The sequence below is a fragment of the Pithys albifrons genome, chromosome 10 (assembly GCF_047495875.1).
Source record: "Pithys albifrons albifrons isolate INPA30051 chromosome 10, PitAlb_v1, whole genome shotgun sequence".
Taxonomy (NCBI): Eukaryota; Metazoa; Chordata; class Aves; order Passeriformes; family Thamnophilidae; genus Pithys; species Pithys albifrons.
Window position 1 is genome coordinate 23,908,132 of NC_092467.1, and position 25,476 is coordinate 23,933,607.

At 40.5% G+C, this 25,476-nt stretch overlaps 1 protein-coding gene across 1 annotated transcript in view; it reads right to left on the reverse strand.

Moving 5' to 3' along the window:
• Positions 1–560: 560 nt before the first annotated feature.
• TESK2 (testis associated actin remodelling kinase 2) overlaps positions 561–25,476 on the reverse strand; it is a 75,986-nt gene continuing 51,070 nt past the window's right edge. Inside the window, exons 6-11 of the mRNA XM_071565821.1 lie at positions 15,473–15,555; positions 13,591–13,666; positions 11,867–11,950; positions 10,714–10,800; positions 7,181–7,316; positions 561–5,416 (exon numbers count right to left, since the gene is read on the reverse strand). Of these exons, the coding sequence (XP_071421922.1) occupies positions 4,404–5,416; positions 7,181–7,316; positions 10,714–10,800; positions 11,867–11,950; positions 13,591–13,666; positions 15,473–15,555 (1,479 nt within the window). The 3' untranslated portion in view covers positions 561–4,403. The remainder of the gene's footprint in view (positions 5,417–7,180; positions 7,317–10,713; positions 10,801–11,866; positions 11,951–13,590; positions 13,667–15,472; positions 15,556–25,476) is intronic.

The window sequence follows — 25,476 nt, forward strand, 5'->3', positions numbered from 1 at the left end:
AAATGCACCTTTGGTTATAGCACACCCAGATGAGACCTTTGCCTCTACAGGAAAGAGTGGAAGGAGAAAGTTTCTCCCAGATGGGCCAGCTGATCCCAGTGCAGGCTGAGAGTGTGCAGAACCAAGCCATGGCAAGTCTTCAGACTTCTGCCAAGGGGAGATGCAGTGGGGCTGAAAGCCAGATATGGTCCCAAGAAACTGCACAGCTTCCTGTGCTACTGAAGCTGTTCAGGGCTAGAACAGAGCAGCCACTATGGCAAGCTCCCTGCAGGCTGCTATCAAAAGCCATCTCATCTGTAGGTCACAAGCTGTGGCCTGCTGTTCTGGGCACTGTAACACAGAGCAGAAAAAAAATCCTGATTCTCATGGATTTAATAATGGAACACTTCAGTAAGCTGCAGGAGAGAAGTAACTGACTAAGGATGATTTCTTGTTTATAATTCAGCACTGAGTAATAACAAATACAATCAAGCCAGGTATTAATGGCAGTCGTAGCTTATGTAAGCATCTGAGCCAGCCTTTTTAACCTAGAATTGTCCTCTTAATCACAAGACTCAGGCCTCGATTTCATTTTTATTTTGAAAGCAAGTTGGGAAAGTTTACAAAACCTGACCAAGAAAAAAATTATGAAAATATTTAATTGGATTCATCTTTGGTTACTTCTTATTGCAGTTCCAATAAAACATACACCATTTCTATAGTTCAAAAAAGTAGAAGGTCAATCAACATAAAAACAAGACGTGCTTTCTTTACATATTCATAAATATCCGCAATATTAGAAAAGTTGTTTCGCAAAGATTTCTTTTCTGGCAGTGTTAACTTACTATTATACACAGGCTACAAACTTCTTCCTAAGCCTTAATTACAAGTTGAGCTATTTACAGACTGCAAAATATTAAGACGTAAAACTCCTTCATAAATACGAAAATAGATCATCTCGCAAAGATCTTTAAACTTAATCAAATATCTGGCTGCCCCTCCTCCCAAAAAAAAGGTTATTTGTTTTGCATAGAAATGTAGTGACATGCAATATAAACAATAGCATTAAGTGCAAACAGGAATTATTCAAGTGTCTTTAGTTGTACTGGCAAAAATACCAATGTTCTGTTACACATAATACATCAATGCCTCTCCAACAAGTACGAGTTGCTACAGCCCCTTGGCTGCACTGCTTTTGAAGGGCAGCAATTCACATGCATTCTCTTGGCTGCATTTTATCAACCTGCAACCACAACAAAAATAGCTTATAACAGACATTTAAATGAATTCAATATAGAAAGACTTAAAGTGAATTAAAAACCATCTTTGATCTCTTCAGGGAGATGTGTAGCAATGTGTAGAAAGTATTTTTAGAGAGCAAGAACTGCTCCCATAAAGTCAAAATCATAGTAAAATCCAATCACAATAAAACTTTGTCACATCACTGTAAAACAAGGAGTTTGCTGACCATATGTCGAAATTCATGTCCAACAGTAGCTGTCAGAAAACAGCCCCCTGTAGAAAAGCAACCTCAGGCAGGCAGAAAACATAGTAGTAGTTACTAGGTACAGCCTAGATTCAGCTTTACGCAACGAAAGAGATGAGATGCAGTTCCAACTGCATCCAGACCCTTGGAAACACTGTTTCAGCAACCACTTTGCTATTTTTAAAATGATTTTTTACAAGTTTCATACACATGCCTCTTCCCCTGCAGACCAAGAATCCAGGAAAAGCCTGGGCTGCTATTCCTTGGCATTTCTCTTTCTGACATCACCTCAGTGCAAGGGGCCAGAAAGGCTGACAGACAAGCCCAATGCATGTGAGCTGCTTGTGCTTAGAGCGGACGTTTAAGAAAATAAAATTTTAGCCATGCTGCTTTTTAAGAGCTGTTCAAGGGAGGGAAACCTTGTAAGGGACAGTGGTGTAAGCAAACAGCTGAGGACACTGCGATGGGTGCCGCAGAGGTACTCCAAGCCTGACTACACAAGCTCTGCAGTGGGTGCCAGAGAGGGCAAGAGGCTTCGTGATGAGGTGTCAGCTGCCAGCCAGGGCCAGTGGGAGCCACGGGGCAGCCAGAGGTGTGCGTGTGCTCTCTGATGAGGCCTCAGGCTGCTCTGGGATGCTGGACAGCTTCCCTCAGCCTGGTGATTCAAAAGTAAACTCCTCCTTATTGCTTGTTTGTCTGAAGTCACGCACCTTAAAATGCATCTTGTGACAACAGAAGCTGGTGCTGATGGTTTCTCTCCTAGAATATTACATTGTATCAAAGATAAAAGTATTAAAAAAAAAAGAAAAAGCAAGCAGGCATAAGGCAGGCAACTCTGGCAACTGATTTCTGTTGTTTCTCTGTCATCAAAGGAAGTTACAACACAGTGCCAGCCACACAAGCTGCTCTGTACTCTAGAGACATATACAGAAGACAGACTGCTCTACAGATCAGCACCTTCAAGAGGCAGAGTGGTGTGGGCCAAAAGGGGCAATCTTAGTGAGCACAGGCATTTTCTCTTTCAAACTGCCAACAGCTGCCTAATCTGGCATGGACTGCGCCAAGTAACTCAGCAACAGCAGGTTTCTCATTTAATTCATCGCAGCCACTGCAAACGGAGAACTGCTCAGGTTAACATGCACTGCCACAAGGGGGAGTCATAACTGTAACTCATGGAATAATTACCTACATCTCCAGAAAGATCCACATCTCAGCCAAGAAATAACTAAGGCTTTCTCCATCCTTTCTTTGAGATGGGTGAAGAGTAGAAACACTCTGGCTTCCATCAGAGAGTAGCTTATATTATCCATCCTTACAAGAGAGCAGGAAGAGGGTGTAACAGGCTACCTGGATGAAATTCTGGACTCCGCTGCATCACCATCTGCCCAGCAGGCACGCAATACACACCTCACTTAGGAATGATAATATAGGTTAAAAGAACTCCCATAAAATAAAATCCCATATTGTCAGGACGATGATGATGCAAAAGGGCAGGATATGTTGTACAAATGTCACAGAACAAGCCTTCCCATGCATCACATCCCACAGTAGGGATCACTCATGCTGGTTCCAGCAAGCAGCATTAAAGCTCATGTTGCTGGTTCTTTTACATGTGCCTGCTGGTGGAGGGAAGTAAAAAAATAATAAAAAAAAGATCATCCTATTCAGTGATGGGAGAAGCCAATAAACACAGCAGCTTCTTTCTCTAGAGGACAAAAAAAGTTCCTTTTGGACAAGCTGATTTTCTTTAGTTTGATAACTGAAAGCCCTCCTGTGAGTCATCCTCTCTAAGAGCACTTGAGTGGCCACAACACTGCTGGCAACTTCCCCTGAGCAGGGGATCCCTGTCCTCTGTCAAGCAGCTGGTTTTAAGTGAGAAGACATCATTATTGCAGTGAAATCAGGGAGATGGGATGTCAGACCAGAGAGGGAGGTGAATGTGACCCTTCTAGCTTAGTGGTAATAGTCAATTGTGATGTATCTATTGTATTTAACTATTCCTCAGAAAAATATCATGACGTTCATTCAGCCTTTCAGAGGTAAGAACACCTCCCTGCTCCCCAAAAATAAAAGCTTCAGTAAACTGTTACTTTCAGGGGCAGTTTCTTCAGAAGCCCAGAAATCACAATGCCTGGAATATGGCACTCTGTGCCCTGGTCAAATCTTCCTCCACATTTGGGCTGAGGTACATGAAGAGCTGTACAAGGAAGAGAGCTTCCCTGCAGTTGTGTATTAAACACCATTACCAAATCCCAAGCGGAAAAAACCACCAGGGAACAGATTCTTCTTGTTAATTGCAAAGTACTTGTCATGTGACTCAGCCTGCAGATTGTGACAGCATGAGGGGTTTTGTTTTTGCTGCTTTTGAAAGAAGAGCTTGTTTAATGCTGCAACAGCATCCACAGCAGCTCTGGAACCAGACAGCATTCCTATCTGCTCAACATAGCTCTGAGAGACCTCTGTGCCTGTTTCTAAAAGAGAGGCTCTGACTCACGTGCACTGCTGCAGAATGTTAATGAAAAATCTGCAGTGGCTTAGAGCAGCTGGTCAGTCAGAGGAGAGGGAAAACCTAAGGGTCATTCTTTCTACTCTACATGGAGCTTCAGGCCCTGAAATGCTCCATGCTGGAAATCCAGGTCAAAATGTGCCTGCTCTGGCTGCTGCCTCTTGGAAAGGCTGTGGGGCTCACATGGCCATTCTGGCCAGAGTAGTTGCCCCTCCTAATGCAAATCAGGAACAGGAATAAGCACAGTTTGAAATAAAATTTTATAAAATAATCAGTCTCTCCAAACACTGTCTGCAGCAATCTGTTTGACAGGCAGCTTCCACCATCTGCTGAGTATCTTTCAAATGTGAAGCCCAGCTCTGTAGAAAAACAGAGTTTAAGCAACTGGGAACAACTGTTTCCTCAAGAACATGTTCGGTTTGAGCCCTCTCTTCATATGTCACAAGTTGACTCTGTGCTACCACTTGCTGAGATGTTGGAGGAGGTCTGAGGCAACAGGGCAGGACTGTCCCCATCTTGCTCCCTGAAGGGCCACGCCTCTCTCTTCAGCTCGGCGGAAGGACTAACACTGAACAGAGGCTTTGTAGACTCCAATAGAGCAATTTTCAGTAGATCATCTTCTACCTCCATCTCTTCAGAAGGGAGACAACCTGCAAACACTTGTGAGGAGCCATGTCCCTCAGAGTTCACTGAATTCTCAACTGGGAGCTTTTTGTAAGATAGTGGCTCAGATGGGGCCAGCACTAATGGTTGGTTACATGCTGGAGTTCCACACATATTCTCAACAAGGCAAAACCCATTTTCCTCCTGGGCCACTGCCCCATCTGAACAGTCCATATCCTCTTCTTGTCCTGGTGCAAGAAGAAATTCTGGTCTGTGAGGCTTGGTGTGGAAGGGGGGAATCTCTGACACACCATATTTACTGCTACTCAGGAGTTTTTGACGAACCTCTGCACCAAGCTGGGCTGGGTCACACCTGCCAACAGTTGAAGACAGTCCTCCAAACAGGCCATATTCCTTGTGTGCTAATTCAGGGGAGAGTGGAAGTGATCTGCATCTCCTCCCAGGAAGGAGGGGAAATTCTTGCCAGTCTGTGCTGTATGCCTGCCGGAAGTGGGACTGGCTGGCTTTCAGGCCTCCACCTGCCTCTGGAGAGTACAAGTCAAACACGAGGGAAATCACTGACTTGCTTGGCATGTCAAAGAATTTGATTTTCCCCCCCTTGAGGTCCTCCCGGGCACTGAAGGGATTAACTTTCCGGCCTAACCCTTTGTTTGGTGTATAGTAGGGGTCCTGCACATTTATCTTCCTGGAAGGTTTTCGGGAGAAGATATCCGACTGGCTGCGTGACAGCCAGATATTCCGACGTGGACGGGGTGACTTGGGAGGGATCTTATCATCCAAGGAACTCAAACGTTTTACTCCTGGTCCTTTTTCCATTGATCCTGAGTAGAAAAAAAAATACTCTTAGCTTAGAGAAGCTCTACATATAGCTTTGTGTTTGCTCACTCACAGAACCTTCATGACAACTGTAAAGAAAAAAGCTGCATTTCTGATGTTCCCAACTATCTTCTAAAAGCACGTCTGCTCCTTCTTTATGAGTTCCTGCACAAACATAAGGACACCATTTTCTTCCCCTCAATGCATTTTAGAGTCCCTTCAAACCTCCTGGTTGCCACAGCAGAGATGGCACAGGGTGTTAGAGAAGAACAATTTGCACGTTTCTAGATTTATTGTCCTGGTTCCCAGCAGAGGCTGCCCAAGATCTGTTGGTGATACTGACCATAATAAAAGAGAACAAGTACCAAACATAGTTACCAAAGGAACTGGAACTTTGTCACCCTGGTGGGAAAAGTCTAAGACCAAAATAAATGCCCCTCCTAGTACCATGCAGATTTTAAATAATTCCATCCCAGTATATTATCCAGTACAAAACTAGGGATATATGACTGTTTGAGCCTAATTAATAGAAGTTTTGAAGTTGTCCATATGCATGTGTATTTGCACATACACATATATAATAAATAAAGCTGTATCACTTGAACAGGTTGGGAAAATGGTAGGTGCTAACTCTTTGAGTGTTTGGAACATGCATCTGCCACTTGCTCTCAAGGTGCCGTGTTAGTGTAATAACAAATGGATGTAAAGAAGTGATATCTCCTTTTGATTACCATTTCCAGAATAAGCCCATATGGATTTTCACTTTCCCCTTTAAATACTGCCACAGTTTAGACTGCAGTCATTCCATGTAGGAGAGATTATACAACTCAAAGAACAGCATGTAACACTTCAAGAAGTACTTGTTTTGTACATTTCCTCCAAGGGCAGAATGACAAGTATGGAAAAAAACCCCAACAAAACACAAACAGCACAAATCAAACCAAAAATCTAAACAAACAAAAGTTTTCCTTTTTAAGTTACACCTCTTTGAGATGCTTTCCAGGTGCAGGAGAACCACCACATGCATTAACACTATGTGGTTTGACATAGAGAATAATTACTTAAATCCATAACCATATTACAGATTGATGGGTATGTATATATGTTGCATATTTAGATATATACACAATATGAGAAACTATTTTTACTGTACTCTTAAGTTTCCAATGCCAGAAGTGTGCTAACATAAAAAACACCCAAGTCAGAATACGGCCCAAGCTACAGGAGTTTGCTCCCCACACCAGGTGGCACCAGACAGCTTTAGAGAAAACCTTTCAAGGCCAACATTCCCAAGCAGACCTGGGATTCATCTTTTCCCATCTTTCAGAGTATTTCTAGGTCCTTTGTAATACTCTTACATCTTCTGTGCTCTTCCTCCTGAAGGAATTTAAGAAGCTTCTGACATACACCAAACAAATTATGTAGATGTGCTACGTAGGGCAGGAGATAAATAAAAAGTTGATGGATTTTCATATACTATTAGCAACTTACAAAACCATTCCCAAATGAACCCTAAATTTCCCCTCAAGAGCTTGTGGGCAAAATCTTTCGAGGCACTTTAAGAAATAGTTATCTGGTTTTAGCCCACAGGACATTCTGCAGTACAAGGTACATAGCACTGTTTCAGAATCAATTTCAAGGTTCAAGTAAAATTGTTCATAAGGTGTAAATAATGCTATATATAGCTGAAATCCCAGGTTTCAACATAGGAAGCACTATAGCCTCTTGTTATTAGTGTGCAGCAATGTGTGTACAATACGGACACTTACCTTTTGGTTTTCTTTCACTGTTGTCAAGGTTCAAGAACTTTCTCTCTCTCTCAGAGTCCTCAGTTCTCAGGCGGTTTAACATCCCCTCCAGTGTTTTGACAATATCAGCAAATGAAGGACGCAGCTTCGGATCCATCTGTGAACGCACACAAATCAAGTTAGTTCATGGGGGTTTGTCCATGCTGTTCTGCTTACACAGTGGACAGAGAGAGGGACGATCTGCAGAAATGAAATGCAATTCTGTTTTAAGTGTGTTACCCTTACAAAAAGCTGAAAAGGGGAAAAATAGTATTCTGTCTGTTATACCTCTCACATTTACTTATCAGGTTGCAAACATTCTATGAAGAGGATGACTTTTAAATTGAAAAGGTGGGAATGTTTCAAATTCACCGCTTGTGATGGGGCTTTGTTTGTTTAAAACAGCTTGTATAGTTCAAGATTTCTTTCTGGACTCTGGTTAGACAGAGAATATGTACCAACATTATTTCAAAAGGATTACACAGAGAATGGCTATGTTACTCTCTGAAAGTTTGTAATTCTTACATCATTTCCTTGGGGCTTTAATTAAAACCTGCCTAAATGGCATTACTGAAAATGTTGTATCTTTCCATCTGTTAATCAACCTTATTACTTGGTGTACTGGTCTGTCTTATAAGGAGGCAAGACTGGTTATGTAATTTGACCAAGTAATATATTAGAAAACAATTCAGGTAAAATATTCCTACTGGTCATCAGTATGTATCAGTTTGAATTTCTTGGTATACATTAAATTATTCACTCTAGCAAAAATGAAACTCTAAACAAAGTACAACACTAAACAAGTCAAGCAGCTTAATTTAAGTAGTAACTTGGAAGGGATTTCATAATTTTGAACACTGATCCAGTATATATGTTAGAGGTTTAACTACTGTAAGTACCAGTATCTACAGCAGCTGAAAATTAACCTCATTACAGTCATAAAAAAGATTCTGCTTGACCTGATTTCTGTTTCCAGCCTTTTAAATGCTTTTTCAGAGTGGGCAAGCCCAGGCAGATCTCACCTCTACAATGGGAACAGTGGTGCTTTATACACAACAAACCCCACAGACCTCCCTCATACTGCCCTGCAGGTCCTGCAAGATGGATCTTTCTGGTATGATCAGCAATGCCTGAACAGCTTCCAGCAGCACAGGGTAAAGGGCTAAAAATTCACATGTACAGTAATAAAAACCAACCAAACAAATTGCACTTGAAGAGCTCAAGAGCAGCAAGAAAGTCGTTCTAATGTGGCAGCTGGAATTTCCTGGCATTGGAAGACATTTTTCTGCTTTCCTTATTTCACTGAAAGAGTAGGGCAGGGGCAACACGGAAGCACACACTGTACTCTGACAAACTTATTAATTTGGGAAGCTTAAGGAGCTGTTGCAAACTATGAGAAGTTAGAGGAAGTCAAAGGCACTCTCTGGCTATTTTAATTTGTGCTAGGTAAGATCCAGGACAAGAGCAGCAATGGAAAAGTTACTCAGAGCAACATTTGTCTCTTCCATCCCTGAGCAGTCCAGATTCTGCTCAAATGGAATAGAAGATTCTTCCTCAAGGTAGCTGTTGCCCACAACTCAGCTTGTGCTGGTAAACTTTTTGCATGATCATTTATGATTATGTTTATTAAGTATTCACACAAGTAAGCTTATAGTTGTCAGAGAACCTTCCTTGCAGGTACTTATTTAAAAAATCCTACACTTTATAACAGCAAATTAAAGAAGTCTTAATCCACTATTCATATATGTCAGTTTTTACTGTTTTTCCTACACGCCCTAAAACATGTTTCTTAGCTGTAGAAAACCCAGGACTTTGTACATTAGTTCAGCTAATCCCCTGGGCTATACAGTTTACTTTTTGCTGCCTACTAATAAAAAGCTACAAACACCTCCATGACTAAGAGCAAATTATCACAGTGATCACCTATTACTGAAGCACAGCATGCTTAGGAAAATATAAGAAAGCTTTATCTGTTTATCCCCTTTTTCCTTCTACTAGGTGAGTGGTATGTGAATTCCAGCATGCCCCATGCTGAAATCAGCATATTAATGGCTTGATCACAAGACAGTAATTTCCATTTCAATTCGAGGAAAGGACATTTATTACACAAGAAGCAGTATTTGACAATAATCAGTAGGAGAAAATCCTTCTTCTGTGAGCACACCAATTCTTACATGAGAAGATAAGGTCACTGCCCCTTCCTTCAGGAGCAGTTTTACTCTGAATTTCTGTGCTCAAAAATTGCTTTGAATCATGCACAATGTGTTTGGATGCAGTACCATTTATGGAGTCTACAGGTGGGAGCTGATATTTCCAAAGTCAAATTCTACCTCTAGCCAAACCCTTTAGTGCTTATGTAATCAAAACACTTCATAAACATGAGTCAGATGTACCACTGTCCTGGTGAAGCAAGTTCTGCTGTACTAAGGTGAAATCAGGAGAGTGAAGTAGCTTGTCCACAGTAAGTTCCACAAACATTTTAAGAATTAAATTATGCCATCTGGTGCCAAGAGCAGCAGTCATCCCCCCAGTCTCACCTTCATACTGCACTCTGCTTGAAGATGTGCATTTGCACTAATACAAAGTACAGAGAGCTCAGTTCAAAAATAAGCATCAAGAACATGAAGAGATGAGACTTGTCTCAAAAGCACTCACTAGGACACAGTGCTGGTATTGGTCCCAGGATGGCTTTATTGTGAGTCCCGGGCAAAGTTTTGTGAAAAATATTTTTCAGGAATTGCCTCAACCTAAGTTGTGCAAACTTGAAATTCTCAAGTTCAGCTGAATCTGGAGGAAGCTCAGGTTCTCTTACTTTATATAAACCAGCTTATTATACAGTGATACCAGCAACTCTGTTATGGAATAACCAGCCAGAGAGATCTACTTCCTTGGAATTTTCACACTGAGAAGCCATGAAGATATCCAGCAGTAACTATCATAATTTTACTTGAATGGTTGCCAGAAAACTTTCTCTATACAACTCATTTATCCATAACCTTAGAGGAATTGAGTCCAAGTTTAGGTTTTATGACACAGGCTAAGGATTTGGATTAAACCCCTTTTCCAAAAGGCAGCATTTAGACACTTTGGAGTAGTTTAATGCCTGCATTTGACTTGTTTGTCCCCTCTGTTTGTGAGAGCAGCTCAGAATCCTTTCTTCACAGCTCAGCAAGTCTGTACAGATGGACTTTGTCAGCCCAAGGGTTACCCAGTTTCAATAGCATCCAACTGGTTATGATCAGCCTGAGCAGCCTGCAAGAAGCTATTCAATGTGCCAGACCTGTTTGTTTGGCATGACAGAACACAGAATTGCAAAAGCAGAAGATACACCTTTTTGCAAGGGGAAGGGAAGGAGTATAAAAACTGCAAGGGACTTCCGAGGTTACCAGAAGGCACTGCTTTTATAGGTAGGCTCTTCAAGCCTCTTTTGTAAATGCTTTAAGCTCTGTCTTCAAAAGCCAGAGAGATTTAGAGAACTCCAGTTTAGGCCTCTCCCCTTCAAGTAAGATACTCACGTTACAGCAGTTGAAGGCCAGCTGGAGGAAGTCAGGAGGACAGTCTCCCACCATGTGCTGGAAGGAATCATAATCTAATCCAAAATTCTGTACAAACAAAAACACAACACAGAGATATAAACGAGGTCTGCTATCTGGCCCAAAGCATCTTCTTTTTAGGGGATCTCTATGTGGAGTTATCAGGAATAGCCATGAACACCCTCTCAACAGCCACGTGCAGACAATTTTAAGAAAACTTTATGCATGCTCTGAGCTGCAGCATTCCCAGTGGGGATTACTGATACAGGATACCTGTAAGAGAATGGGCTGACTTCAAAGCCCATCCTTCTTCCTTGGATTCAACTGCAATGGATTGCAGTTGAAATGTTGCCAGTGTGCATCTGGAAACAATATCTTATACTATGATCTTTCACTATAGTGACTTTCACAGTGCAAATTAACAGCCTGCTACAAATTTCATTATGATGGAAATGTGTCAGTCAAAATGGTTAATTTTTCTGTGGATGGGAGACTGGTAATACAAGTTATCCAGTTCCTTAAGTGCATATCTATAGAACCTGCAGGACAGGGAAGCAAAAGAATCTCTTATTTACTGCAGTTTGAGACCTAAGCAATTTTGCATTTTCAGAACCAGACAATTTGGAAGAGCCCCCCCAAGAGGGCCAAAAGCTGCCTTGCAGATGGGACTCAACCAAAAGGCAATCTAAGAATGTAATAAGTATCTTTGATTAGTTGATTGCAGCTCAGATCCACAGTGCTTAAGAGAGTCCATGAGCTTATCTGAGCTGCTGTTAACCCAGGTCCTGCCTCTTTCACAAGCCAGGACTGCAGTGTGCCAGAAGTGCTCTGTTCTGAACCTGGCAAGAAGTCTACGTGAGCCAGCACTCCACAGAAGGAAGAGTTTGCACTGCAGTGCTCTGCCAGTTAGGGGCAGAAAAGAATTCCCATGAGGACTGCAGCTGCACGAAGTCTCTGGGAAAGTGTCTTCAATGGAGCTTCCTACAATAACAGCAGATAGAACAAAAGCCCTTTTGTTTTTAATGTAACACCTATTCATCCTATCTTTGGCAGCAGTGCCAGAAGTTCTAAAGGCCAAGCCATTATCATGGCAGACTCACCACCTCCCACCAATGATATAAATGTAACCACTTACCTCTGTGCGAGGGAGATAGTCTGGATCTGCCTGTATTCTTGCTATAATCTCACACAGAATTATACCATAGGAGAACACATCTGCCTGAGAGAGAAAAAATTAATAGACACATGGTTCAGCTGTGAATACTCAGCGTTCTTATCTGCCACTGAGTCTCTCCTTACCCCAAATGGCTATCATGGAACAACCAAACTGACATCACAGCCATAAAACACTTAAGCAACTGCATTACAGCTAACATTTAACACGTGAAGAAACACCTGTTCACAGTAAAGCACTCCTGTTGCACAAATAGCAATGATAACTTTAAAACTCTTTAATAAAAAAAGAAAAAACACCAAACCACTCTTCATTTAGCAGTGTAAAAACAAAGCAAAACAAAAGAATCTTTCCTTGCATAAAGAATGGTGAAGTTGCATTTGATGTCCTACAGATGGGAACAATTAGCCAAAACGTGACATGCCTATATATCATCAAGGTTACAAAAATGGGTTTAGAATACACATGATCAAAGCTTACACAGAACATTAATACTGTTTTTAAGAAAAGTTACATTTTTCTCTTCTCAGGGTTCAGTACCTCTGGAGAAAAGAGTGTCTTCACAAAGCTTTAGTTACCTAGCAGCACTGTGCATCAGCCTCAATTTCCATGACACTTAGTAATCACTTACCTGACTACCCCTGGAGCTGCACAGTTCCTCTGATTTCCACCCACCTAAATTTTTCATGTACTAAAATTTAGGAAAACATGGAATACAAGTCTGCAGAGCAGAATTTTGTATCCCTCATCCCTTACATATCAGCCTGGCTTATGTGTCACCTTTCATACTGATGAGGCATGAGACCTCTTCCCCTGTAGTCCTTCATGCTCCAGGGTTAGTGAAGAATGTGGCACTATCAATTTGGGTGTTTTATTATTAATTTGGGTCAATTGTAACGTTTTAAAAAGCTTTGAAGTGGTAATTATTACATTAATTACTGAGGTAGCTACTGATTTCCTCCAAGTTAAAAGTACCACCAATTAAATAGATTATTGACTACTAGCTATAAAAGAGGTACAGAATGTGGGCTTTATCACAGAAAAGCTGCACTGCCAGGGCTGAAGTGATGGAGAGAAAAATCTTGTGTAAAGAAGAGCTTGGTTGAAAATACTGTTTCTAACATCCAGTGTGGTCTAGTCCTCCTCTGAAAGAAACATTTCCAAATGACACAAACAGGAAAGCTTAGAAATACCTCTGGAGAATATTTTTATCTTACCAAAGTATCTTACCTTAAGAAATGCTGGGGTCTGAGACAGATACATAGATACAGATATTGATATATATACCCACACACACATAATTGTACAAATTTACATACAGACTTGTATCTAAATTTATTTCACTAGTATATGGGAAGCAACTTCACTACTTTTCTCATGAGATTTGGTTACAAGAAATTATGTTAGTTAACAAGCCATTACTATATTTCAGCATGTGGAGTGTTTCAGAATGGAAATACCGTAACAGAAAACAATCCTAAAGCTAATTCTATTTCCATATAAGATTACACACCACAAATTAAAAATATTAGCTATTCTACTCTCACTCTCCCTTTGTCTGAATACAGAAATGTCACGAGTGAAAATAACAATAGATTTATTATTATTATTAAAGAAATTCTAAATCCTGCATACAGCTACTGAAGAGAAACATCTGACAACTAACCCTTATATCATGTACCTACCTTTTCATTGTAGGGTTCATCTCTGAGAACTTCTGGTGCCATCCAGAAGGGTGAACCCACCACTGGTAACTTCTCACTATATAGATAAGGGATAGATGGAGGGAATGGGAAGAGGGGGGTGGAAAGAGATAGGGAAGAACCATTAATTAAATGCTCAAGCATTGCCACCAACTTTCCCAATCAACTACTCACATTTTGTTTCTAGTTTTTAAGTGCCTGGCCACTTTGAGAAAAAAGTTTTATTTTAAGGTCACAGCTGTCCAATTGTTTTTATTTCCAAACTCCTGGCAGAGTTGGCTCCATGTATACATAGAAAGATTCATGGGCATCAGTTTCAGGCTAGATGCTAAGTTCTTTATTCATCCAACAAGACATGCAGGTATCCATCCCTACATGTACACTGATAAGCAGCTCTGGATGAAGTCAGCAAGGCCTGTTTGCAAATGGAATTAAAAATAAATAAAAACAAACAGGATTGACCAGACAAATCCTTTAATAGGTAAAAGCTAAAAGTAATCAGAATAGATCCAATTTGAAAAACCTGAAGTTTCCATATGGCTAAATAGTGGGGCCTCAAGAAAGACCTCCAACCTGTCACCCAGCTGACCTTGAGGGAATACCAATTAAAAAATAAAGGCTTCAAGATAGCATGACTTGGTATCAGCAAACTGGAAACAACAAAGCTGCCTTTCAAAAGGGAGGTAAGACTAGATCAAACTGAAATGGTGCCTGATGTAGCAAATTAAGTTGCTTGTTTTAGTCTCAAGCTGCTTTAACTTTAGCTGTTACTGTACTCTCAGTTTTCAGGGCATCTCAAAACTGGTTATTAAGAACAACTTAAGGGACCTGTCAAGCCTTCCTGATTTTGTGACGGATTCATTTGAATACAGCTGAAGCTTTCAGCACCTCACAGGAGCCCCAGAGGAGCTACAAGATACACTTGGGATGTTCTTATCAGTAGTTTGAAAATTAAGACCTTGTTAAGCTTTTAGATCAATATTTCACCAACATTAACCCAAGCCTTCAGACTTCCCAAGATATGATTTTAGAATACGTGCAGTCTAAAAACTGTGCATAGATCAATTTTTATTGTTCTCTTTGCAGTCAAAAGAACTGGAAGGCTTTTACTTATTTTACTCCGAAGCACACACTGGAGAAAATCTGACAGCACATTTCACTGTCAGAGAACTCTGAAATACACAAGTCAATATACAGAGAGAACAATGAAATCCTTGTCCTTGATCTAACAGAGGGATGACAAAAGGACTATTTCCAATTGTGACAACAGCCTGTGACAGTGACCTGTGCATTCCCCAAATGAGTTAAGATTATAATTTCATCCTAGAGAAAGTAAAATGGTGAACTACTGTTAGACATTAATTTTATACTTAATTTTGTTTTACTCTTTGTTATAAACCTCCATCTTAACAACTGACCCAGAAGATAAAGAGAATCCTAGATTGCCTCTAAATATTGCTTATGAAAATGGAAAGAAGCTAAAGTTGTACTGAAATCAGTAAATGACATTTATTACAAAATCATCCCAATCCAGAAGGCTGGACAGCATTTTTGTGTTTGCTTCCTTGTAGTTTTTTTTTAAACCCAAAATTCCCAAGTACCTGCTTAAAAGATCTACTGAAAAGGTGGGGTAAATCATCTACTCACTGGTGCATTTTTGAAGAATAAATGTCATCACTAAATATCAAAATGGACAGCATTAAGGCTGGAACATTTTGGACATCCAGCCTGTAGTTCTAGACTGAAGACTGAGGATACTTTTTGCAAACTCTGTATCAGAATGCAGTAACAGCCTCAGGGATGTGGCTCACTGGAGCTTCTGACCTGCACTCGCATTGCAACTCCCACTCTTTAGTTCACGTACCTGTGATCAGGAATTTTCTCTGCCAAACCAAAGTCTCCCACTATTGCTGAGTATCCATTCTCATCATGTTTTATTAAGCAGTTCTGGAAAAAGAAAAAAAACAAACAGAAGAGTTATTGTCTGTCTGTCTGGAACGTTGGTTTTATCTATTTTTAGTCTGGAACACAACTACAAAATATAGTTTGGAAGATATTCATCAATAAGAAGCTTTTGTCTGAGAGCAACCACCCTTTTCCCCCACCTTCCCTCTACACAATCACATGTCTGTCAAACCAAAGACGCTGCAAACAGCCTTCCACTTAGTTAATAATCCACTTAAAAACTTGCTGAGAAGCAGGCAGCCACAGGCAGCACATACCCAGCTAGGTAGTAACAAGAATTAAGATGATTTAGCTCCCTTATGTTCAACCATGCAATACACACTGTTTACTATGACACCTTCAATTTTCTCTTTACATTTTACCTGCACCTGGCCAGAATACAAGACCAGAGCAGACTCTAAATGCCTTTGTATATTTTGCTACATTTTGCTACTGAAAAGGAACTCACTGTTTTGCAGTAGCTTTTCATCAGAAAATATAAGATGCAACAAAATTATATGTGCTTCTGCAGTCTTAAAATTCTTTATTTTACAGTATGTTCAGAAAACATGATTTAAGGGAAAAGCCTAACATGGAAACACTGACACTCTTCTCCTTTCACATGTGCCCTCCAGTGTCAGGATGGAGGGCAACTTAAGGACACACACAGATAATTGTGGGCTGGCAGCATCACATTATACACAAAGTATTATTGATTCCTTTTTGTTATGTATTTACAACTCTGAGAAATATGCTTTAACAATTTCAGTGTCACATCTTTTCCCTTCTCACCAAATGAATCGATAGCTGACTACCCTGCATCTTTTACTGTCCTGCAATAGGTGGAACATAACAGGGAATTCATTCCCTTCCCACATGCCTTGTTGTGTATCCTTCTGCAGGCAGTACAATAGCAGTGACAGGCAGCAAACCCACTGCTGACTCCCACCGAGTAGTACCCTGCATTAATTAGCTAAACAGCAGGAAACACTTTCTAGCTTTATTGTGCTTGGATATACAAAAGCCCCTCGCTGACCCAGAGCATTAGCTTGTCTGTATAACGCAGCTACCAAGAAAAGTGAGCCCCTTGTCTAAAAGATCAAGTTCAGGTCATCACTGTTTATATTATTCAGAGACGATTGTGGCTCAGGCCACGAAGTGAGTTTTCTTCCTGCCAATTAAAAGGTTAAGCAAGACATTCCTGTGATCATGTAAAGAAAATGCATGTCAGCCTCTTGAAACACATGCCAGGCTCCTGAGATGCAAAGCTTTCTTGCTTAGCATGATTCAAGTATAATAATCACAGTTAGTTTGGGGATTCATAAACATGTACCAAGTTAAATCAACTGTGCTTACCCAAAGAGCAGCAAAGCTTCTCAGTTGCAGCCTTTGTTATCTTGTATCAAAGGGCACATTCATTGCACTCGCCTCTCTTTAAACATTTGGTCACTCTAAATGGACTTAAAACTGAGAAGGATAAAACTTTTCTGAAAAATCTTACTCAAATGATTCAGACAAGTGGGATTTCATTGTGTACCACACAGAAACAAGTCCATGTGGACACCAGAGATTTTGCAGTGTTCAAGAGGGCTGGTACTATTTTATGCATATAAAAATTTCAGGTTATTCTGTCATTACTCTCAATTCAACATTTTTTGAAAAAACACTAGTTTATGAACACTAGTTCATAAACACTAGTTTTAAAAGCTGGATTTCCTTCTTGCATTACCTTTGACTATTTACATTTTGTTTGCTTTTAGTAGCAAGACCACAATACCTGATTTTACCCGGTGGGGTTTATGGATTAGTGTTATTCTCCAATAACCCCTCATCTTCAAAATTTCAGGGAAACATTTAAATCCAGACTAAGAACTATTTTCAACATAGCTAGAAATCTGTAGAAACCTATCTATTGACCTTAGGATCTGCAATAATTTACAAGGCTGCTTTGATACCAAAAGGAGGCTTAAATGCAACATCATCCTGACAGCAAATATTCCTTCAGCTTCTTACCAGTATCTAATCTCATGCCATTAGACAGTGGTACATCACCCACTGAAGATGAACAATCCTACCTCCCACCAAGCCCCAGGCAGTCTCAGCTCTCAGGTACAGCACTGAACTATTATACAAGTAGGTTATTCCCAGATAAATCATAAATTAAGCCAGTGCTGCCTGACAGCTCTGAGCTCCTTCCCCAGTGAGAGGTATTTGCCTGCAGCAAAGCCAGGCTCCTTTCAGTGCAAGCACTTGGAGAGCCCAAGCAGTGCAGCCCCCCCAGTGCTTGGGGGGCACAGCTCCTGCAGGAGGGGCCACTACACCAGGACAAGGCCCACGGCAACACTTCAGCTACAAAGCACTGAGAAGTTGTTCTGCTGTGGTGGGCTGCACAATGTTAAGTGACATAAAGAAAGAAGCTAAACTGTTCTCTCTCATTACTGGAAGCTTGTATTTTGTTTGCACATGAAGAAGTGCTGACTGTGAATTTAAATTCATTAGGATACATATTCCAGTACAAGAGTAATTTTTTTGTTCATACTTAAACCAACCACAGGCAGGTGACAAGCACTATACAGTAAAATTCCAATGTCACTACAAATGCTTATTGTAGTGAAACTAAACTGATTTAATTCAACTGGGGCAAGTTTTTACATAGCTAAGCAGCAATTTCCTGGAACCCAGAAAGAATGGAAGCCTATTTCTAGCAAAATTAGTAGTAAATCCCTTCTACATATACTAACATGGTCGGATGCCACTTTTCCTGTACTGCTCATTCAAGGCCAAGTTGTGTGGACAGCAATGCCTCATTCTGTGCTGAGATTCTTCAAGTGTTCCAGGCTAACTCAGTACCACCATTCTCCTCCTCCATCCTTCCCACCCGAGTGATTCCATTACACAATACTGTGCCATACACACAGCACAGGTAACTGAGTTACCAGATTCAAGACGCAATTCATAAATAGGTGGCCTAACTCAGCCCACAGCAGCTGGGAGTTCACGTGCACCCAATGAAAGGCAATTCTGAGAATTCACATTCTACCACCAAGTCAAATCACGATCAAAGAGAGAGAAACCTTCATTAGAGACTAGAAGGTTGAAAGGAGTTTTTGAATTTAATCTAGGGGTGATTTCTTAGTAGGAAAAGTACAATAGTACATACTGTACTGTTTCTTCTAACAAAGTGATACTTCTCAGTTTCTACAAAAAAAAAAAAAAGTGTACCAATGTGTTATGAAGCAGTTTCATTAATGGACTTTGGCACAGAGATGCAAAAGTTCAAACCCCTTGCTGGTGCAAGAGCATCTCCAGAACTGCTTATGAAACAAAATGCCAAGCAGCTTCACAGCACGGGCTTTGAGAAAACACTTTTGACTTATCAGTGCACTATTTGTATAAGCTGCAAGGCAATAAAGCATGACAACTTTTTCAAGCTTTCTCTCTGGACCTCTACAGACAAGGATGTTCTTTCCTTTAGCAGCTCACACAATCTAGAAGGGCACTATTTGACTTCAGTTGAGTTCTCAAGGGTGTTTTTCCCCCCAAAATAGGGACCCCATCAGTCCTTCCTAAGGCAGTCTCTTAACAGGAGCAAGGAGCTCTGTGCATGAGCCCTAAAGAGTTAACAGAGCTGTTTATGCAGACAGATGTGAAAGAGCATAAAGCCCCCTTTGTGTGTTATAGGAGCTTAACATCTGCTTTGCACAGCATAATCCTACTAAGACAAATGCAATATTCTACTCTCCCTTTTACATAAACAAAAATGAAAATAGACTCAAGAGTTTCAGAGTTAAAAATAAGTTGCTTAGATGAAGAAACCCCATAGTTTTATTTCATGGTGTGATATACAAGCTGAGCTCCTCAGATGCTCCTCACTGCACTCCAGAAAACACAGAAACGCTGCTGCAGTGTCAGTTGCAACCTTCTGATGACTGTTACCAAATTAAAATGCTTAAAGGCCAATTGAGATGTATCAGCTATTTTTGAAGTGCTACGCCTTAGGAGAAACACCACACACAATTAAATGCACAATAGGAAGTTTACAGTACTAGATACATTTTTGAAACTATTATGGTTAAGAGACGGGCTCCATTTGTTCTAAAAGTACCAGTAAAAGCTTACTATTGTAACTATCATCAGAAATAACTATCTGTAACAGCTAATTTTTCCAGTGCCAGCCCTCCCCTGCAGTGCAAAATATCCAGAGAGCTTTGTCCAGCACAAAGGAGACCTTGCAATCGCAGCAGCAAGTATGAGACTCATCAGACAAAGGTGCTGTTCACTGCTTGGGGTTTATTTTGTGTTCAAGAAGCAAACAGCACACAAGGTATGAAGTCAGGCCATGTCACTTTCAAGCCCAAAGGCAGTGAATTTATTTTACATCAGATAATCTACAGTAATTGCTTACATGCAAGATTCTGTCCCGTAGTAACTGAGACTGCTCCTCTCTCAGTGGGAGAAGGCTGAGCCATTACACACTGTGAAGTAAAAGCAGATGTTGGCAGAAATACATACATTCGTGTGTGTGTGTGTATGTGCCTAGAGATTAGAGTTTCTTCATAGACTTTATCATCAAAGAAGCTCACAATGTCCCCTAAAACTGCTTGCAATCTACTATTGATTATAAAACTTTGTTTTCAATTATACATAATTCTGCAAAAGGAGGATGTTCAGCTAAAACAGCTCAGGTGCTTGTGAGAACAAACTTATAATACGTGATGCAAAAAAACTTCTAAAGAACAAAAATTTTAAAATCCTCAGAATATTAGCCTGTGGTATCATACCAAATTTGGCATGTTCTCAACTTGAAACATGGCAAGACCCCTGTGTAAGATGCACCTTTTGCTGCTGCTGCTGCAAGAGTAGACTGGGACAGGCATACACTGCCTAAGGAATTTGGCAAAGTGACTCAGGGGACAAGACAGAGGATGAGTCCAAGCCAGGGGCTGGCAGGGACAAGACCAAGGTCTTAGCAAAGTTCCTGAGACAGGGAAAAAACCCCAAATACTATTACAAGGACATAAGAACTGCAAGTACAGCAAACAGGTGGCAGTGGTAGGGATTGGAGCTAACCTGGAGCAGCAGAACGAGGAGAGCTAGAAATAGCTAAACATACCCAAGAGCAGAACACAAATCATCAAGCAGGAGCAATAGGAAGAGGGTAAATACAGTCAGCCAGACAAGGAGATTGATCAATAAGATTGAGGGGCAGGAACTGGGAATAAAAAGAAGACAAAAAGCCTATGAACAAGGATGAAAAGCCTGACCAGAGGCTGGCACTGTATGCTGGGAGAAAGGATGGGGTAGGAACAGAGTAGGTATGATCAGTCTTGGAAAAACGGGCAAACTCCTAGACATTCACTTCTTACTGCCAAGGAATCTCTTTTGTTCATCTCTCTATTCCTCCTCCACAGTAAAAACATGCAACGTGTTTTAGTAATACTAATTAACAGTAGCAACAAATACAGATCAAAAATACTTCATGCATTACTGTATCAACTTAAGCAACAAACACCTTTACCATGAATCTCAAGCTTCCAATCCTAAAGTGTATAACGTATTTTTTTCCCATTGTTTCTAAAATTGGTAGGAAGTGTCATACAAAAACTCTAGATAAAAAAATAATATTGCTCAAAAGATAGGATGCAAAACTTCCTGCAACAACTTTCCTTCTTCCCCTTATGCATACACATTAAGGTAATGTCCTTAATTACATGATCACACGCAGTTTTCCACCTGGCATCCATGTGTTTTAGTGCACACAAGGGATTCATGCTAATGGTGAATTGGGACTGTACATAAAACATTTGGACCACTATTTCCAGGACTCTGGCCACTCTTCCCACATAAACAGCAGGATGACAGCAAGGCTGGGAAGAGATGAAAAAGAAAACCTGGGCTGTAAATGAGGCTCTTCTGTCTTGTGGTTAAGACTATTGCAGCACTGCCCCAGGATCTGGATTCTGGCCTTCCTCAGCATCACAGGAGAATTCTGTGACAAGGAAGCTACTTTACCAAAATCTTTCAGAGAACACACAAGATTAGTAGCATTCTATACCTCCAGGGATCAATCTCACTATTTTATACGTTCTGCAATGCTTCCAACTATCTCTGAGCTTATTGCTTTGAACTTAAACATGTAAAATGCCAAATACTCCAAACAAAGGCTTAAAATTCATACCAAATATTCATCAATACTCTTGCTTTTAATCTGTTATAATGGGCTGGGTTTACTCATCTCCCTCATCTCAGAGATACTGTACAAATAACTTCACTGGTATTAGGGCAGTCACTGGTGTCAGCTGACAAGGAAATTAACAGTGCTTCAGGAGCAGGGTTTGAGTGCAGCACAAATACAGTGGAAACAAGGTGTTGAAGAAGCTCCCTGTGTAGCTACAAGCTATTTGTTTTGAGGGGTGAGGTACAAAAGGACTTTGCTATATTCTTTTTGCAGGCTGGACACTTGTCCCTGTGTTTCCCCAAACTGCTCTTTTAATTTTAGATTACAACAGTCAGAACGTTGCAAAACCAAGTCAGATTAAGAAAAAGTTATATCACAATTCAGAGGATTCTATTGAAACATTTTCAGCGTTTCACAATATGATTTCTGTTTTAATGATTGCTTCTTCTATACTTTCAGAGTTAAAACTCATAAACAGACCTCCTTGACAATCACTGAAAGATGAAGAAAATCCTCATGATTCCAGGATGCAAATCGTCCCTCTGCACATTCAGTGAGCCCCAAATGAGAAACAATTCACAGGGCTTGCTGTGGCCAGGGGACAGGGGGTGAGCCAACAGGGCAGGCTGTCATAACCCATCTACGGCTTAATCTCTGCGTAAATCTTTTTATGACAAGTCAAAAGCGTGCACAGCACATTTCTTGGCTTACAAAATGTACCAGTTACCCTGCCCAGACCCCTCCTCTCCGCAGGCTGGAAAAGGCCAGTCTGACCACTCGTACTTTCTGACAGATTCCAGCCAGGCTGTTGCTATCACCCAGGGCAGATCAGCCTGATCAGCTGCAGCAGCCCCAGCCCAGAGCCCAACACTGAGCTGCTCACAACACAGGTAAGTACCAGCTGTCTGGGCAGCACCCTCTCTTCTCACAAGCACTGCCCCTCTCTCTGACAGAAGAGCGTTAGGAAGGGCACCAGTGGGATGTCAAGGCTAACACCCCTGTGGGCTGTCACATCGACTATAATGACCTACATCTACTCTTCTCTACTGTTCTTGCCTCTGGCCTCCTGCAGTATCAGTGCTGTTCTGCTACTCTCCACATGGTGCTATTAGGAAGAGAGATCACCCTGCTGGAGACTAATGGCCCAACACACTTATTTTTTATTTCAGATTGTCAGGGGACAAGAACTTATTTTTCTTTAAATTGCTATGCATCAATTACATACATAGACACATATAATACTAAGAACAAGACAACTCTGCTGCCATAACTGACACAGTAAAATTTATGTGCCACACCATCTGCCAGAGGAAGCTGCAGGAACTAGAGATTTGGCAGAAAAAGAAAGGCAGAAGTACAGGCCTAGGTTAATACCAAATAAGTTTAATAGTAAAATTCATATTACGGGGACAGTTTGCAGTGGGCTACTGTCTTAAGAGCAACAGGTAAAGCATGAAGACATTCTTGCATAGAAAGTCTGAGTTTCATTCTGTTCACAGTTCAGTCAAGGCCAAGAATTTTCCTAGAAAAATACTCCACTCTCCCACCCTGCAAACTCAGAGCCTATTCTGACTTTTGCAGGTCTAAATCCTAGTCTTTGCCTTCATTTGAATACTAAAGGCATCACATCAATCACCAGAGTTTACCAAAGGAGGACAATATAGAACAGTGTTGAATCTGCCCCTTGTTCAATCTGGATCACAAGTTCTATCCCAAGGGAAGAGTCCATCACATCTTCCTTCAGCTTGCTCACACACCAACTGTTTACTTATAAGAATGAAGATGACTTATCCTACGACAAATACAAACCTGGTAAAAGACAGGGCATGTCCTCAAGCAGTAGCCAAATGTCAGTCTGAGGACTGAAAATTTTGGTGACAGGTTTTTCCTGTGGTTATCATCTTAATTTTTTTTTTTGCTTTGGAACAAAGTGACTTCTTTAAGACTCAACCAGCTGGCAGGGAAAACATTTCCCCAAAAAGAGAGTAATTTGTCCAACAGATTTAGTTCTAAAATATATTTCATCAACACAATAATACACTAATAAAATTCAAGTTGTTTAAGGTGGGTGTTTAAGGCCATGTGTTTCATCTACTTCTCTTCCTAAACAGAACAAGGAAAGTGCATATATAACATTTAAAATTTTAAAACTACATTTAAAGAACAAACAAAACCAAATCCAAAATCCCCAAGAAATTTGAAAATACAGAATACAGCTCATGACTTAGACTTTTATCCTGACAGCTTCCAATGTGACCCCCATAGACAGTGTAACTTTAGTGCTAAGAATAATCCAAATACAGCATAACTGCTAATAAATTCTTAGGGTTTGACTTGTTGTTCATTTGTTTTTAAATAACCTTACTGTTTCCTGTGGCCTCCGATGAGTTTGCTGTTGCCAGGATATCACCCACCCCTCCCAGTGGGTGCACTTTCTAAACAATTGGCATTCAACAATAGATAACATTGAAGCATTGGGAGGGCAGCACCAGGGAATGGCACACAGTTATGCAAAGCTGGGAACAAAGGCATTCACAGGGATCCCAGGAAATGGATTTTCGTATGACCAGCCATCACCCAACTGTGATGGTACTTTGGGGTTCCTGGCAGGAACTCTACTCGTAAATGTACTAAAATACATCCTGAACTGAAAAAGAAAGGGGAACACCAAGTTATCTTTTCAGATATTTTTATGCATCTCTTATCTGCACACTCCAAGATGACTGAAATGGAGCTTTCTGAGCGTATCATGTCAAAGTGATATGACTCCAACTCTGGACATTTTCATAAATTTTGTATTATTCTTTGCAGAATTCAGCCCCTTCACTTGAAAAAGTAGCCAAGGAAGTATTCTGACTTCACTGAAATATGTCTTTTATCACCAGTTGAACCTTTTTGTCACCTTGGCTAAACGCACACTTTACATCTGTTTAATACTATACTGAGGTAAGTGAAAAAAAAAAGTGGATGGAGGACTAATAGTCACTCGTATTTGAAAATCCACTGTGTTGTGGTTTTTAAAAGCTGTTTCTAATCTTTAAAATAGTTTCTTTTAGGCTAGGATAACATTCTTCTGGATGCTTTTGACTGAAGTGCATTATGAAGCTTTCTCAGGAACTTCTTTCATATTGCAGATCCCCAGTGAGCTTAAACCAGCTCATTAGCTCCAGACAACAGGACAGACAGGACAGCAAAGCACTCACAACAGGCTGCAGTGCATGTTAAGACCCAGTGTGAATACTGGGACAATCTGTTCACAGAGCTTAGTGCTCCTATGTCAATATTTCTAGCTGAGCTTGAATTAGCTGCCTACTTCAGCCGAGTAAATTCATACAACTTTTCAATAAAGCAATTTAAAAAAATGAATTTTGTCCAGGGAAAACTCTGCCACTGAAATATCCTTCTGGAAAAAGTTCTGAAATATGAAAATTTTAGGCAAATTATTGTGATCTTACTGACTTTAAAAATGAGATAAATGTAAACCAGGATTGTGGACAACACAACACAGAATTAGAAATGAAAGGTCATTCTTCCTACAGAAGATTTGTGAAATACATGGGGAAACAAAAACAACAAGGAGATTTAAAGTGCATTTGCAATAATCTCCTCAATTGGGTTCTTTATATGATTAACCTGTTCCAAATGTTAGATTGTTGTGCTTAATTATCCAGGGATTTAAATACTTTACTGAACCACAGTTCAGAACTAAACTCTGCAGCTGCTTTCTGAGAAATCCTATGCTGAAC